Source organism: Mesoplodon mirus, assembly GCF_964341445.2.
Source record: "Mesoplodon mirus genome assembly, chromosome: 2".
Taxonomy (NCBI): Eukaryota; Metazoa; Chordata; class Mammalia; order Artiodactyla; family Ziphiidae; genus Mesoplodon; species Mesoplodon mirus.
Window position 1 is genome coordinate 150,260,116 of NC_138977.1, and position 13,646 is coordinate 150,273,761.

At 35.9% G+C, this 13,646-nt stretch overlaps 1 protein-coding gene across 8 annotated transcripts in view; it reads left to right on the top strand.

Annotated features, from left to right (window-relative positions):
• CAMK2D (calcium/calmodulin dependent protein kinase II delta) overlaps positions 1-13,646 on the top strand; it is a gene marked incomplete at its 3' end in the record, with an annotated part of 288,766 nt that overhangs the window by 201,351 nt on the left and 73,769 nt on the right. For all 8 annotated transcript variants that reach the window (XM_082611545.1, XM_082611548.1, XM_082611541.1 and 5 more), the window contains exons 6-7: positions 249-321; positions 10,959-11,061. In XM_082611545.1, the coding sequence (XP_082467671.1) occupies positions 249-321; positions 10,959-11,061 (176 nt within the window). The remainder of the gene's footprint in view (positions 1-248; positions 322-10,958; positions 11,062-13,646) is intronic.

The window sequence follows — 13,646 nt, forward strand, 5'->3', positions numbered from 1 at the left end:
AAAAACACACACAGCTCAAATTGTTTTGTCTGAATATGTCACAAATTCTATGTTGGATGTCATTTTTGTTAGAACCAGAATTAGCTTTATTCAGCATTATTTAATTCCAGTGTAAAGCTAAAAAAATGTGAAAAATATAATTTTTGTTTGTTGTTTGTTTCATTCGAACTTTCATTTTATTTTGTATTCAATGTGATTATGTGCCTTTAAAATGTTCTCCCTTCCATTCTGCCCTTGTATCTTTACAGTCATTGTATACAGCAGATTCTAGAAAGTGTAAATCATTGTCACCTAAATGGCATAGTTCACAGGGACCTGAAGGTCAGTATATGGAGTCCATAAATCTGAACCAAAGGAAGTTTTTTTTTTTTTTTTTTTCTGGGGAAAGGGCAGAGGGTGGGTATTTAAAATGGTTCCCTTGCCTTTCCCAACTTTTCCCTAAAATGACTAAATGATGAAATGATAATGCATGATGGCTCTTTCAGTTTGCTCATCTACAGGCTAAATATACATCATAGCAAAAAGGGAAGGACAGTATTGAGAACACAACCTGTTACGTTTCCAAGGAGTAAACCACCAGAGGCAGTTTGGGGGCAGGCTTTTCTGAGATGACCAGCACTTGCCTGGAGATAAACTTGGCCTGTGATGTATGTCCGCCTGTAGATTTAAACACCACTTCTGTTCTGAGACCATGGGTTGCTGTAGCAGAACAACTGGTTACGCATTGCTCCATTTGAGTCTGATGAACCCTCAGGCAAGAGATAATAATTGCCAGCTAAATTAAAGCATGCGAAGTTAATGATTTATCAAAAATTCATTACGTATCCTAATTTAACCTTAATGGTGCCTTGACTGCTAATGTGACAGCTTTGGAATGATACTAGAAAAATGGGAGAGAAGAGAGAAACAGCTTTTTTTGTGTGGGGTGGAGGTGGAGCACAAAAGCTATAGAAATAATAGTTGTGTTCCAGTTCATTTCCTGTGAGGATTTATAACCAGGAAATGAGCTCCTGAATTAAATATTTTTAAGATGGATTTTTCTAGAACAAGTGGACTCACATTTTGGCTCACATCTGGCAAGATCCTGATTGTTCTGAGGTAGTAGTCACTCTACTTGAGCATGTTTACATTACTGAAGATGTTTAAATACAACCCCAGTTGTCTGCTAGTTTTGCACTTTAACCCAGTCTCTCTGAGGCTATACAGACAGTGAGTGTAAGCTTGGAACTAACACACGCCCCCTGGTGTTTGCATGCAGTCATTGCATTCAGCAGATCCTGGAGGCTGTGCTACACTGCCATCAGATGGGCGTAGTCCATCGGGACCTGAAGGTGAGTAATGAATGCCCTTGGAGAAGACAAACCACCACACAATTCCTAATGACTGTTCAGCTGCAGTTATACCTGTAAAGGCAAAAATATGAGCAGTAAAGTTGTGTGGACTCATTCCGGCACATTACGAAGACACTTTCCCTCGCCACAGTCATCTCTTCTCTAATGCACACTGAGACTTACATAAATCCCATTTCATCCAGAGAGAAACCATTGCCTAACATTAACAATAAATAGGTTATATTTCCTTCTTCCTAAGAATGGATGCAGCATTTAATGTGATTTTGAGTAGGACTGATGATCTCTTTCTTTCTAAACTTGTTCTGTGGACATAATAGTATGTTTGTTGATCAAACGTGATTTTATAGTCATATTATATTTACCTAATATGTAAGTGGTTATCAGAATTATAAAATAAATAGAGATAAATGTATTAGGTAGATTTTTGGCCCAAGTGATTGGTGCTAAAGAATCCCATTCTGGGTGCTGAAGTCTCTTTCTCTTAACATTAGTCCCAGGAATTCTGAGGACATTGAGGCTCCCTGGGTTTTTATTTATTTATATTCCTAGGGACCAAGATATTATTGTCTTTTAAAACAGATGGAAAAAAGGTAAAACATTTTATTATCAAATAGTATATTTGATACTAATACTTTTAAGACTTGACTCAGCTTCTGATAACCATTGAGGTTGAAAATTATTTAGATCATTTAGAAATTAAATATTTCAGAGAAGACTATCCTTTTATTAATTTTCTGACCTCTTCTCTCAGAATTCTAGTTTTACTTATGAAATTTCAGAGAAATAGTGAAGGCCTAGAAATTTAAATGGAGAGAAACCCCTGGGTGGGGGAAATAGCAAATGTGAGCACTGTATAGTTGTGGTTTTTCATCTGAAATCTCAGCCTTTTCCAGGCTTTAGTACAAAGGTGGCAAAGGATAATTTAGAATGTCTTGAACTGTAATGGGTTCAGTGGGAGGACCTAGGCTGGGTTCTCTAGACTTCTCTAGTTATAGTAAATTGTAAATCTGTAGTTTCCATTCATTTAGTATGTTCTACAAGAATATATCTCTAACGATCCACAGTGAGTTACTTGAAGATATGATTTTTAAGCAAAACATTGCCTTAGTTTCTAGAATCTTCCTTTGATTTTCAGTTTGAGTCTGAGAGCTTTGCATGTATAAAGGAAAAGTAGGTTAATGGTTTGTTCTTTTGGAGAATGAAGGTAGGACTCTGTCCATCTGCTAATACCAAATTTACCCATCAGGATAAAGGAAAAATAATATGTTCCTTTGAAAATCCATATATTTGGCAATCACCTCAAAAATTCCTTACTAGCCATGTAAAGACAGTGCCCCTTTTTGTTACTTCGTAGTACTCACAGTGCTACTTTCCTTTTTAAGTGAACGTATGTAGACATACACATTATTTTTTGCTATTTAATAAAGTTATCATTTGAAACATTTTACTACATTTATGTAATTATAAGTATACTCTAAAAGCCAAGGATGAAAAATGTGAATTCTATTCCATGACTTTCAAAATATATTTTGTGAAATCATGATATTGCACTTTTGTAAGTGTCCAAACTCAGCAGAGCTCTTCAAAGACCGGAACTCCCTCCCTCCCTCCCTCCCTTCCTCCTTCCCTCCCTCCCTCGCTTCCTTCCTTCCTTCCTTCCTTCCTTCCTTTTTATTTATTTATTTATGGCTGCATTGGGTCTTCGTTGCTGCACATGGGCTTTCTTTAGCTCACCAGGGAAGTCCCCAAAGACTGTAACTTTAATCAGAGATGGCAGTGAGCCTAGGATGTGGGTGGGGAAGAAAAATATATTTTCTGACATATGAGCTAAAGTCACTAATTAAAAACTCAGGCAGGTGATTTCCAGAGAGGCTACTATTAAAAGAAATAGCCTGCTGTGTCACCCATCAGATTTCTTGCCAGGGAGAAAAGTGTTTTTGCTTTCCATTCTTACTCTGATTTTAGGAGAGGATAGAGATGAACTTCTGATAGAGCTTGTTATAATTTCTATAATTGTCTTAGCTTCTGTCAAATTGCTGACTTGGATAAACTTCAGTTGAGTCTAGTTCTCATGCTTGTTTCAGTAGGCCATGACATAAATATACTAAGAGAGGCCCAAACTTGTGCGTGAGAGACAACTTATGCACACCTTAAGTGTGCTCAGTCACTGGCTTTGATCTGTGTCTTTTATATACACCATGCAGTCTGATAAGTATACAACTTGCAATAGCATATTTACTGATATATTAAAATGAAAAAGATCAATTGCTGAAACCCATTATCAGGCTTTAATCAAAATATTGCCCTTACTACTATTGGGCCATATATTTTTGTTTCCCTATCATGATTCATATATTAATTCATGTACACTACAGGCATGCAGTTTAATTTGTCCGTATCAGTGAGATAAAAACACAGGAAGTACTACATTTTTCATCATTATCACAGACACCTGTGAGCATAGGAGTACTGTACAGTTTGTTTATAAATCTTTCCTAGAATAATAGCTATTTAACATATTGTGTTCCTTTACAGTACCTAATGTGAGACCTTATACCTAGTTAATACTTGCAGCATAGTCCTTTAATTTAGGAATGAATAAAGTTCAACCAAAAGCACATTTATAATATAAAGGACAGCACTGAATAAAACAGATTATTGTGTATGATAATTAATGGTGAATAAAATAGAGGATAAACATATCCTCTTTGACACAGTGATAGCATACAGATCTCGGTTTGAATATTTGAATAACTGCCACACTTGGGGGCTTATTAGACAGTAGAATCCACCAGACGGAGACTTACTGAGACCTAGAGACAAGGCTAAGGCACAGCAGGCACAACAGAAACAACAACAGGAGAAAGTTCAGGGTGGTGGGATGTTGGCATAACAGAAGCATGTCAGTCAGCACCAGGCAGTATACATTGGATACATGGACCACAACCTTTGTCTAAGGTGCATTCAGTGTCAGGCCAATTGATGTAGATTCAAGCAGTATTAGGGAGATATAGCAGTGCTAACATAATTATAGGACTATAGTTCAGGGATATGACTCTAGTCTTTGAGAGGATTTGAATCAAAGCAGAACCTTAATAATAAAAATGGCCATAGCTGCCATTTATCAAGCAGTTACTATATACCCTGTACTGCATCATCATATTAATCTTCAGAACAACTTCATGAGGAAGGCACTATGACCATCCCCATGTTACCTAAGGGGAGATTTAACAACCATGAGTAAAAGAACTTATTCAAGGTCACTCAGCTATTAAGATAGGATTTGTGCCCAAGCAGTTGGGTTCCAGGGTCTGCAAGCTTAATCACTACCACTTCTCAATTCAGTTAGATAAATGAATTGAGAACCATTATAGAGATCAAAGAATAGTTCAAAACAATGATGGTAAAATAATCTTGCTAGCAATATTAAGAATTATTTGGGAAGATGGGTCTAAATTTAGTGAGCCAAGGGATTAAAATAATCCCCACCTATGGATTTTCATAGCTATACAAAATTCGTATAGTTAGGAATAAGAGAATAAGGCATATTTAAGATTTAATGTAGAGTAGGAGGGTAGCATAATTTGACAAAAGACTGGTATAAAAAGCAAAAGTGTCCTATTTAGAAAATCAGTAAGGTGGCATTGTCCACAGCCTTTGGAAAATGAGACATCGAGAAGAACAAAATGGATTTGCCACATTTAATTTAGGCCACATCAAGACAATCACTTTGGAGTGCTTAAAAATAGATTGTTTATGAAGAGTGGTGTTGGATATTTGTGAACTCTGGTGATTAAAAATTCAGGTATCAAAAGAGAAGAACAAACATTAATCAAACATTTCTTGAGCACCTACCAAGGCCCTGTCTGGGCTGTGGGCATATATTACAGAGCAAAACAAAAACAGACCTTGTATGTATGGAATGTACAGGCTGGTGAATTAAAGATCACTTAAATATATGTGGAGAATGTATCTGTGCTGTGCATCCCAGAAAGAAGGAAGTACACCAGACAAACACTGCATCCAAAAATATATTAGGTCGAAAAGAGGCTGCAGTAACAAGTGACAACTCTCGATGTCACAGGAAATAAAGGCATATCAAGTCAGATGTGTTGTCTCATTTAAGAACCGGGAGAATACAATTTCTGTGAATCAGTTGATAGAAGGAAGTAAGTCAAAGGAGACAGTTACATAGCTGTGCTTTTTCAACTAACCATATTTCACACGAAGTAGTAAGATTTCAGTTCGGAGTGTATCAGAAATGGTTACTAAACTATTTCATGAACAGCTATCTGGATAGGAGGCTTCATACATACAACTGAATCTTTTAGCAACAAATCAGCACCAGTGAATTGCCTCAGTGAAAAATACTGTCTTTCTTAAAGCCTACCTCCTGAAGAACAATATTTAATGGAAAAATCATTAGACGGGTAGATGGATATGAGAGTGTTAGGTAGGTAGATAGATGGATAGTTGAATAGATATAGATATTTAAATGAAGATAGTAATTCTGGAGATTTGGGGGGATTTTAACACTTTCATAGAAATGTCAATAAAATCGAATGTATGACTAGAAAAGAAAGGAATTCATTTTCTGGGAATCTGACAAGCATTCAGTAAATCCTTGTCACCATGGGTAGCAGATATATCAAATAGTGAATTCTACATTTAGCATAATTATAAAATCACAATTATTCCACTTTTTTCAGAACCACCTTTTAAAAAAATGTTTAAAGAACACATCACTTGTACATAATGTATGACTAGCTATATTAGAAACAAACTATATATATGTGACAAATTCCATAATTCATTTAGTCATTCTAGTATTTCTTTATGGAGTACTTGGTGTATGTCAGGCTGTGGAGAAACAGCTAATTGGGGAAGTCCCACTGGGGTTCTTTCAAGCTACTTGATAGTGTGTGCTGATAATGCAGGGGCAAATCAAGAAACAGGAATGGAATACTGAGTGATTCTTACGAACTTGCTCATATACGCACGATGATAGAAACAGTACTTCCTCATCACAAACTCACAGTGCACGTATCAGCTAGAAATTCCCCATGCTAAGTACATAAATTCAGGTATCCATGCCATGTGAAAATAAAATCAGAAGTCACTTGTACCATGTGCACAAAAGGACCTCCACCGTGTGCATGAGCGAGCCTGATATTCAGGCTTTTCAATTCATGCAAAATTTCATTTAGTTGATTTCTAGGAGCTTTGTTCACACCTTCTTTGGCAAAGGAGAAGTGACTGAAAACGCACCAAAGCACCGACTGATTAACTTCATGTTGACATATTGAGACTTTCCAATAGAAGAAAGAAATTTTAAAAGACAATTTTACTTCTTAAAAGCTAATATCCAAGGGAATGTAAGCATCAAATAATATAGAATAATAAAACTAATAACTTGCTGTTTTATAATATTCATTAAAAATGTTTGGCTTTTTTAAAAAAGTAAAACACACATGATTTCACTACCCTTATAATTTCCGAATGTTTGAGTTTCATTGGTTAGATAGATATCACATATGTGCACAGATAAATCTGTGATATCACTAATGTGGAAGATGTTAACGTGACTAATGTTAAAGATGGTCATTGCCTTTGCTGAGTCAGTTCCTTAATAAAGATCATGCTAATTTAGAAATCCTCATGATGTGTTTATGAGATTTTTGAGAAGCAAAATCAAAATTATGTCTTTTTCATAAGTTTCCCCTTGTTTTATTTGATTATGGGTAATAAATATTTTTGACTACTTTAAATTCTTCTAAAAATATCTGCTGAATAGACTACCTTTTGAAAATGAATGATTTTTATACCATCAGAGGAGTTTCCTCAGTATCACGTCTTTTAAAAGGAAGGGATCAGGAAATCTGGCCTCAAGTCCTTGCTTCATCGTTTTGAACCTCTATACCTCAAACTGAGGGGTTTGAATTATTTTATCTCCCAAGTCTCTTCCAGTTCTGAAAGTGATTCCAGCAACTTGCCTCAGTACTTTAAGATACTTGGACAGTTTCAAGAAAATCCCAAATCACAATGGAAGTAGTTGCCATTGTATCCATATGGAAGTACAAAACAAAACTTGCAAACAGTTGCTTCTCATTACAGCTGATATGCTATAAATGGTTGTTGACACTAAGACCAGATGTCGTGGAAAATCCTGCATCATTAGGAAGCAATGGGGCGGGGAGGGAACCTGTGTGTGAGAATGTCAGTAGAATCTATTTAAAAACCAACCTAAACAGTGATTCATTATAAGAATTTAGAGATAATCTCAATGTGTAAATATTAACATAATAGATTGCACTTAATTTAGAAATACAGACATTTCTCAAGTCATGAGCATTCATTACAGATATTCAATGTTATGCACATTGAAATGGCCAGCTGCACTGCAGTATAATAGCTAATCACTAATGCATATAATGTCCCTTACGAGCCCCTGTGATTAAATCCAGTGGGATTTTATAATTTTATATATACTGTTTTGAGATAAAATATATATCTATAATGTTCATTTGTGAGATGAAGAATTAGTTAATTAGCTTCAAGAGTCTAAATTGCCCAAATCCACATAGTTAATAACAGGACCAGGAAATAAATCCGGGCCTTCACCCTCTTTCTAGATTATTGTGCTGCCCATTTCTCTCACAGTGCTCTGCCCCATGTTCAACCATAGTTGTGTTGGAAGGCCTGAGTTTCTGATCTCACCTTTCTCATTTGTTTTAGAAAATCAAAATAATAGAATATTAGCAGTGAAGAATGTAAAGGTCATCCTTTCTAAAGAAGTAGCCACTGATTAGGTGAGAGATTCTACTGTTTCAGCTTTTGTGGAATATAACCACATATTATCTTAATTTCTGTGGACATTCATAATCTGAACTAACCTATTTGCCAATGCAGTATGTTTTTAAGTTGGAGGCTATATGAATGGTAGTAGTTAAAGAAAATCAGAAGAACTGTGTGGTGCCCTGGTTTAAATGCTGTTTTAGAACTTCTTGGTGATTAAGCCTTCCATATCTTTGCAGAACATGGTAACAAGATTATTCAAACAAATATATTCCAAAGAGTTGTATATAAATCAAATGTGTGTGATATTTTTAATGTTTCTTTATAAAGCAAATAATCCTTTAATAAAGCCAATAATCATCCTAATTTTTCAGTTTGCATTCCATAATTCTATATTTTAGGTTTGCCTAAAAGATATGCTTAAACATGAAGCTATTTCAGTGCTATTTATTTTTAAATCTATACAGTAACCTTGAAATAGACATGCCTTTTCCTGTGCATAACTGCAGCTGAACAGTCTTCACAGGTATAAGGTGAAACACTGATCCAGATGGATTTATTATTTCCTGGATGACTCACAAGGCCCTACAGAGAGGTCTTCTAGGTCATCTCTAGGTATGAATATTTGCCCCAGAAATTCAAGAGGCCATGTATGATAAAACTCTAAGGTGTTCCCTTTCTTCTGAATTGGCAGACACCTGGTGTTTAAGGGCATAATGCACACAGCACTGCCCAGAACTTTTTGATTTATTGATAGGAACGAAAGCACATTAAATTGTTTATTCACTGATGACACTGGCATTTGCTCACTTGAGATCTGAAAGACCTAAAATGATTGTGATTTCTAGAGTGATTGGAACTCTTTCCCTGAATGAGTCTGTGCTTGACAAATTAGGACAGATGTGTATTAGCAGAGCTCTCTGACATCTCAATACTTTTGAATATGAAGGTTACAGAGAAATAAACTATCACTTACAGTTTAATGTGGTTTTTTCCAAGTTATTTATTCCATAAATTAATAGCTGGAAATCACTTCTTAATTAAAGAAAAAGGTACATGAGTGTAGTGGACCATAAACTTTAGTTGTGAAAATAAAATGTCAAATATTGATGATATAACATGGTTAGATACTATAGTATATTGATAGATGAACAAGAGTTCCAAATAATGTCAAATGTTAGATTTTAGTAAAAGTTATTTTAGTATGAAGATCTTTCATATACTTGAGACCTTGTCATCCCAACATCGAAATTAAATTATCATGTATTTAGTGTTGAGGTAAAAACCCTATCAGCCCTAAAAAATTACAAAGTTTTCCTTACAGTTACCAATTGTCATAACAGTGATGAATCTGATGGCAGTGAGCAGCAATAGCCCGAAGAAGTCTGGTACTTGGTTAAAACTTACTTGCCTACGCTCTAGTTCTTGTAGACTTAACCTGATTTCTTCTGAGTTCTGGTTATGAGTCTTTGCTAATTTGCATGGCTGGCTTAATTAATAAATTAAATATTGGTTTAGGCTGTGTTTACCCAAGGTCAAAACAACCAACAGAACTGACTATTCAGTAAGGAAAAAAAGTAGCCAATTTCATGAAAAAAATTTGAAATTAGTTGTTTGTCAACATATAAACAAAACCAATTTGACTGACTGAATTTTTAGATTTTTCAGACAGTCGTTTTGACACTTGCAGAGTCCATTGTTTCCCAACATTTTTCAGTCTGAGACACACCTCTAAATTTTCTGGGTCTTATCCCAGGTAAGAAGATGAACCACTCTCCCAAATATACATACCAATCCAGACATACGTTCATCCACATAGCTAAGGATGATAGATTTACTGTACGTATTAATCAGCCTCCTTTTCCTGACCATCTTTTCCCTTCATTTCTTAAAACCCACAAAGGCAGTCCATGGAAATTCAAGACTTGCCATGGTGCTTATTTTCCAAGTACCAATGTGTCTCGATGCCCTGGTTGGGAAACAGTGGTGTAGGCACAGCCTTATTCCAAGACTGAGTTATCAGTCCTTGAGTAATGATAAATACCCAAGAAAATAAAAATGTGTCTTTCTTATAGTATTCTGAGATGTGAAAATAAATATATAAGTAATAGTTTGAATCACACTTTGAAGACATATAAATTATGTTTTTAAAAACTGGCTTATGAAGAAAAAAATCCAACTATAACATTTGGCAAATAGTAGTAGACTCTTTCTGCCTTTAAGAATAAACAGATTCTTAAAGACAGCAATTTTAATACATAATTCAGAATAAAACTCCAAAATTTGTTCAGAAAATTGTTTGGAAACATTGAGGCATCAAAATCACTGCATTCGGGTCCAAACTCTTGAAGTCAACTAGGATTTAATTTGCACGGTTTCATTTGCCAAATGTCTGTAGATTGGTCCAACTCTTGTTATCATTTTGCCAAGTTTCCTTCTGCTGAAAATGTCTGTGCTCTGTTAGGCTTCTAAGCCAATGTCCGTGGCCAAGTCTGGACCTCAAGCAGCCCTTGGAAGCATGTGAGCAGGTCAAGACAGGTGCTCCCATTCATTTGATCGCTCCCCAAGCGTATTCTCTCTTCAGCCCAGTATCTCTCCAGTACACTTAGGCATCTGTCTGAAGCCTGCACACATGGTCATTTGTTATCATTTTCTAACCATATTTTCCCTGGGATTTAGGAATGACAGTCTCCGGGAGAGAGGACAGTGCATGCCTTTTTTTTTTTCCCCTAACCTTATAAAATGTTAGTTTTGAATAGTCACTTAAAATAGGTTCTCACTTCAATCTCTCTTTTTTCTTTCTAAATAAAGCCTGAGAATTTGCTTTTAGCTAGCAAATCCAAGGGAGCAGCTGTGAAACTGGCAGACTTTGGCTTAGCCATAGAAGTTCAAGGAGACCAGCAGGCGTGGTTTGGTGAGTAGGACCTCTCTACCTCATGCTGCTTGTACTATTCTGGCTCCAGTCACATCCCACTTCCTAACCAAAATAGAATGGAAATGTTCATTCTGACAACTTGACTAATTTTAAGATATTGGACCTTTATATGTACCTGATTTTACTGACATTAAAGGATATATAATCTAAAAATAACTTAAGGGAATAGAAGAGCAATAACACGTAGACTTTTTTCTTAAAGGATGGATGAAAAAAATGGATTCTGTTCTAAGGATTAATAGGATTGCAATAGTCAAAGAGTATTTGAGAGAACATTGATTGTTCACATACAGCCTCACTTGATGCTAAAAATACCTATGTAAATAGTAGGTACTCAGGAAATACTTGCAGAATATTTTACATATTTTGTGATTAGCAAATTTAAGTTTTAAAAATATTATAAAGTATATATATAGATAGAGATTTATATAATATATGATATTATATATCTGTATATGTGTGTGTGTTTCATCTCATCTTCTATTTCTCCAAAGTGCCAGTTTCCTCTATACAATTTTGATAATTTCAAAACTTCTATGTGATGAAATTTCCATTTCCTTGCAATTAAGGAAGAGATTAACTCTAAACAAATTTAAATTATAGTATTTCTAACTAGGCGTATGGATTGTTTTGATATTCAGCCGAAATAAATGATTTCAGCCACTGATTTTATGCTTCTCTTTCTGCCATTTCCCAGTGTTAACCCATTTTTCACATAGTGTCCTAAAATATAACCTCTGAGAGCCTCAGTCTTACTTCTTTTCTGACTTTCAATGTATGGAGATTAAATTTTTTAAATGCCCTTCACTTTGAATTGCTCTTCCTCTAAGCAACAACAACAAATACAAAGAGAGCTCAATAAGTGCTTTACTTCTTTTGTTTTCTGTGCAAATACTTCTCTGTATCCCTAAACATACACATGTACTAAAATGTACACAGAGCTCCCAGGATTCACCATGTCTCTCTGATCTACCCCAGCTAGTTAATGGGAGTGGCTGGTGAGGCTCCCTTGCCTGTCTTCTCTGAAGGCAGCCTAATTCAGGACCTCATTTTCTGCTGCCTGTCCTGTTTCAGTAGTACCTGACCATTATCCTTGTCTGTGATACTTCTCAGCTTTAATATTGCCTTTTACATTAAGGCTCGCCTTACCTACCAGGTGAGTTTAATACCTCCAAATTTGGCATTTGGTGTGTCATATTTTGACATATAAATAAAGCTTGTACCTTTTAGCTGCAAACTGAAAGAAGGTAGGACCTAGAATTAGTTCTGTAAATGTGAGATTCAGAAACATCTTTTTATCATAGGAAAGAGTATGGTTGACACAGATAAAGAATATACAATAACAGGAGTTAGGGTCCAACAGGAAGTAGTGGGGCTATCACAGAAATGGGCAGAGCAGATCACTGGAGATACATAAATTAAGAGATCCTGCCCCTTGAGATGCTCATATTTCTATATCAATAAGTATTTAGCATGCAATGTCAGGGCACCTGTATCAGAAGAATGCATGAGGTGCTCTGGCGCACAAGAGAAGAATTATGAAATTCTGCCTCTGGGGAAAGTTTCAGTGATTGGGGTAAGGCTTCTGCCTTCCTAGTGGCTGAATGGGAGTTTTATTCACTGGTATGCAAGGAGATAAAGGCATTCCAGACAGACAGATCAGCACTTGCAAAATCTCAGAGGCATAAAACAATTTTTTTCTATTTCAGGAATAACAATAAGTTTGTTATAGCTAAAGTATAAAGTATACTGAGATGAGTGGTAGTTGATGAATTAGGAAAGGATTTTATGTCCTTTTGAAGGATTTGGCATTTATCTTAGGAGTTTCAGGGATCTGGTGAAAATTTTTAAGTAGAGAAGGACCTAATTGGGTTTATGTTAAGTAATGTTGATTTTGGTAGCAATGTGGAGGATGGCTTTAAGGATAGCCTGAAGGCAAAGAACCAGTTAGGCTAATGCAGTAGTTCAAATTATGCATGAAGACAGCTTGAACTAAGGAGTATATAGGAGAAAGCAAGTTACAGGTAACATGCAGAAAGGACAGGAACCCTGAACTCTAAAGGGAATCTATTTAGAAGAAATCAAAGTCCTGGAAATTGGGTTCAAAGACAGGACTCTAGTCCTTTCTAGAGCAAAGCAGGACCCTTCTTCATGAGATACCAAAAGAGGGACTTAGGCTCAGGGATGTAATTGTCAGAACTGTGTACAAGATGATGATTGGATATCAGGAATAAGCCAGAAGCCTTATTACCAGAACCAAGGCTCCAATTTAACGTCGACAACTTGGATGATTCTTACATGAGTATTGGAGTTGAGCTCCTGAAATCTCTCTTGCTTGGGGCTCTATGTTTTATCTCTTCTGCTAGATCAAAAGCTGTTTGAAGGACTGTATGTAGTGAAAAGTTTCTGTTTTTTGAATGAAAATACTTCAGCTGATATCCTGGCTCTGATTCTTAATAGCTACATGACATTGGGCAAGTCACTTTAACTCTGTGAGGTCAGTGTCCTCTTTGTAGATGAAGATAATAAACACTCCTTTATGGGGCTGTTATGAGACTAAGTGA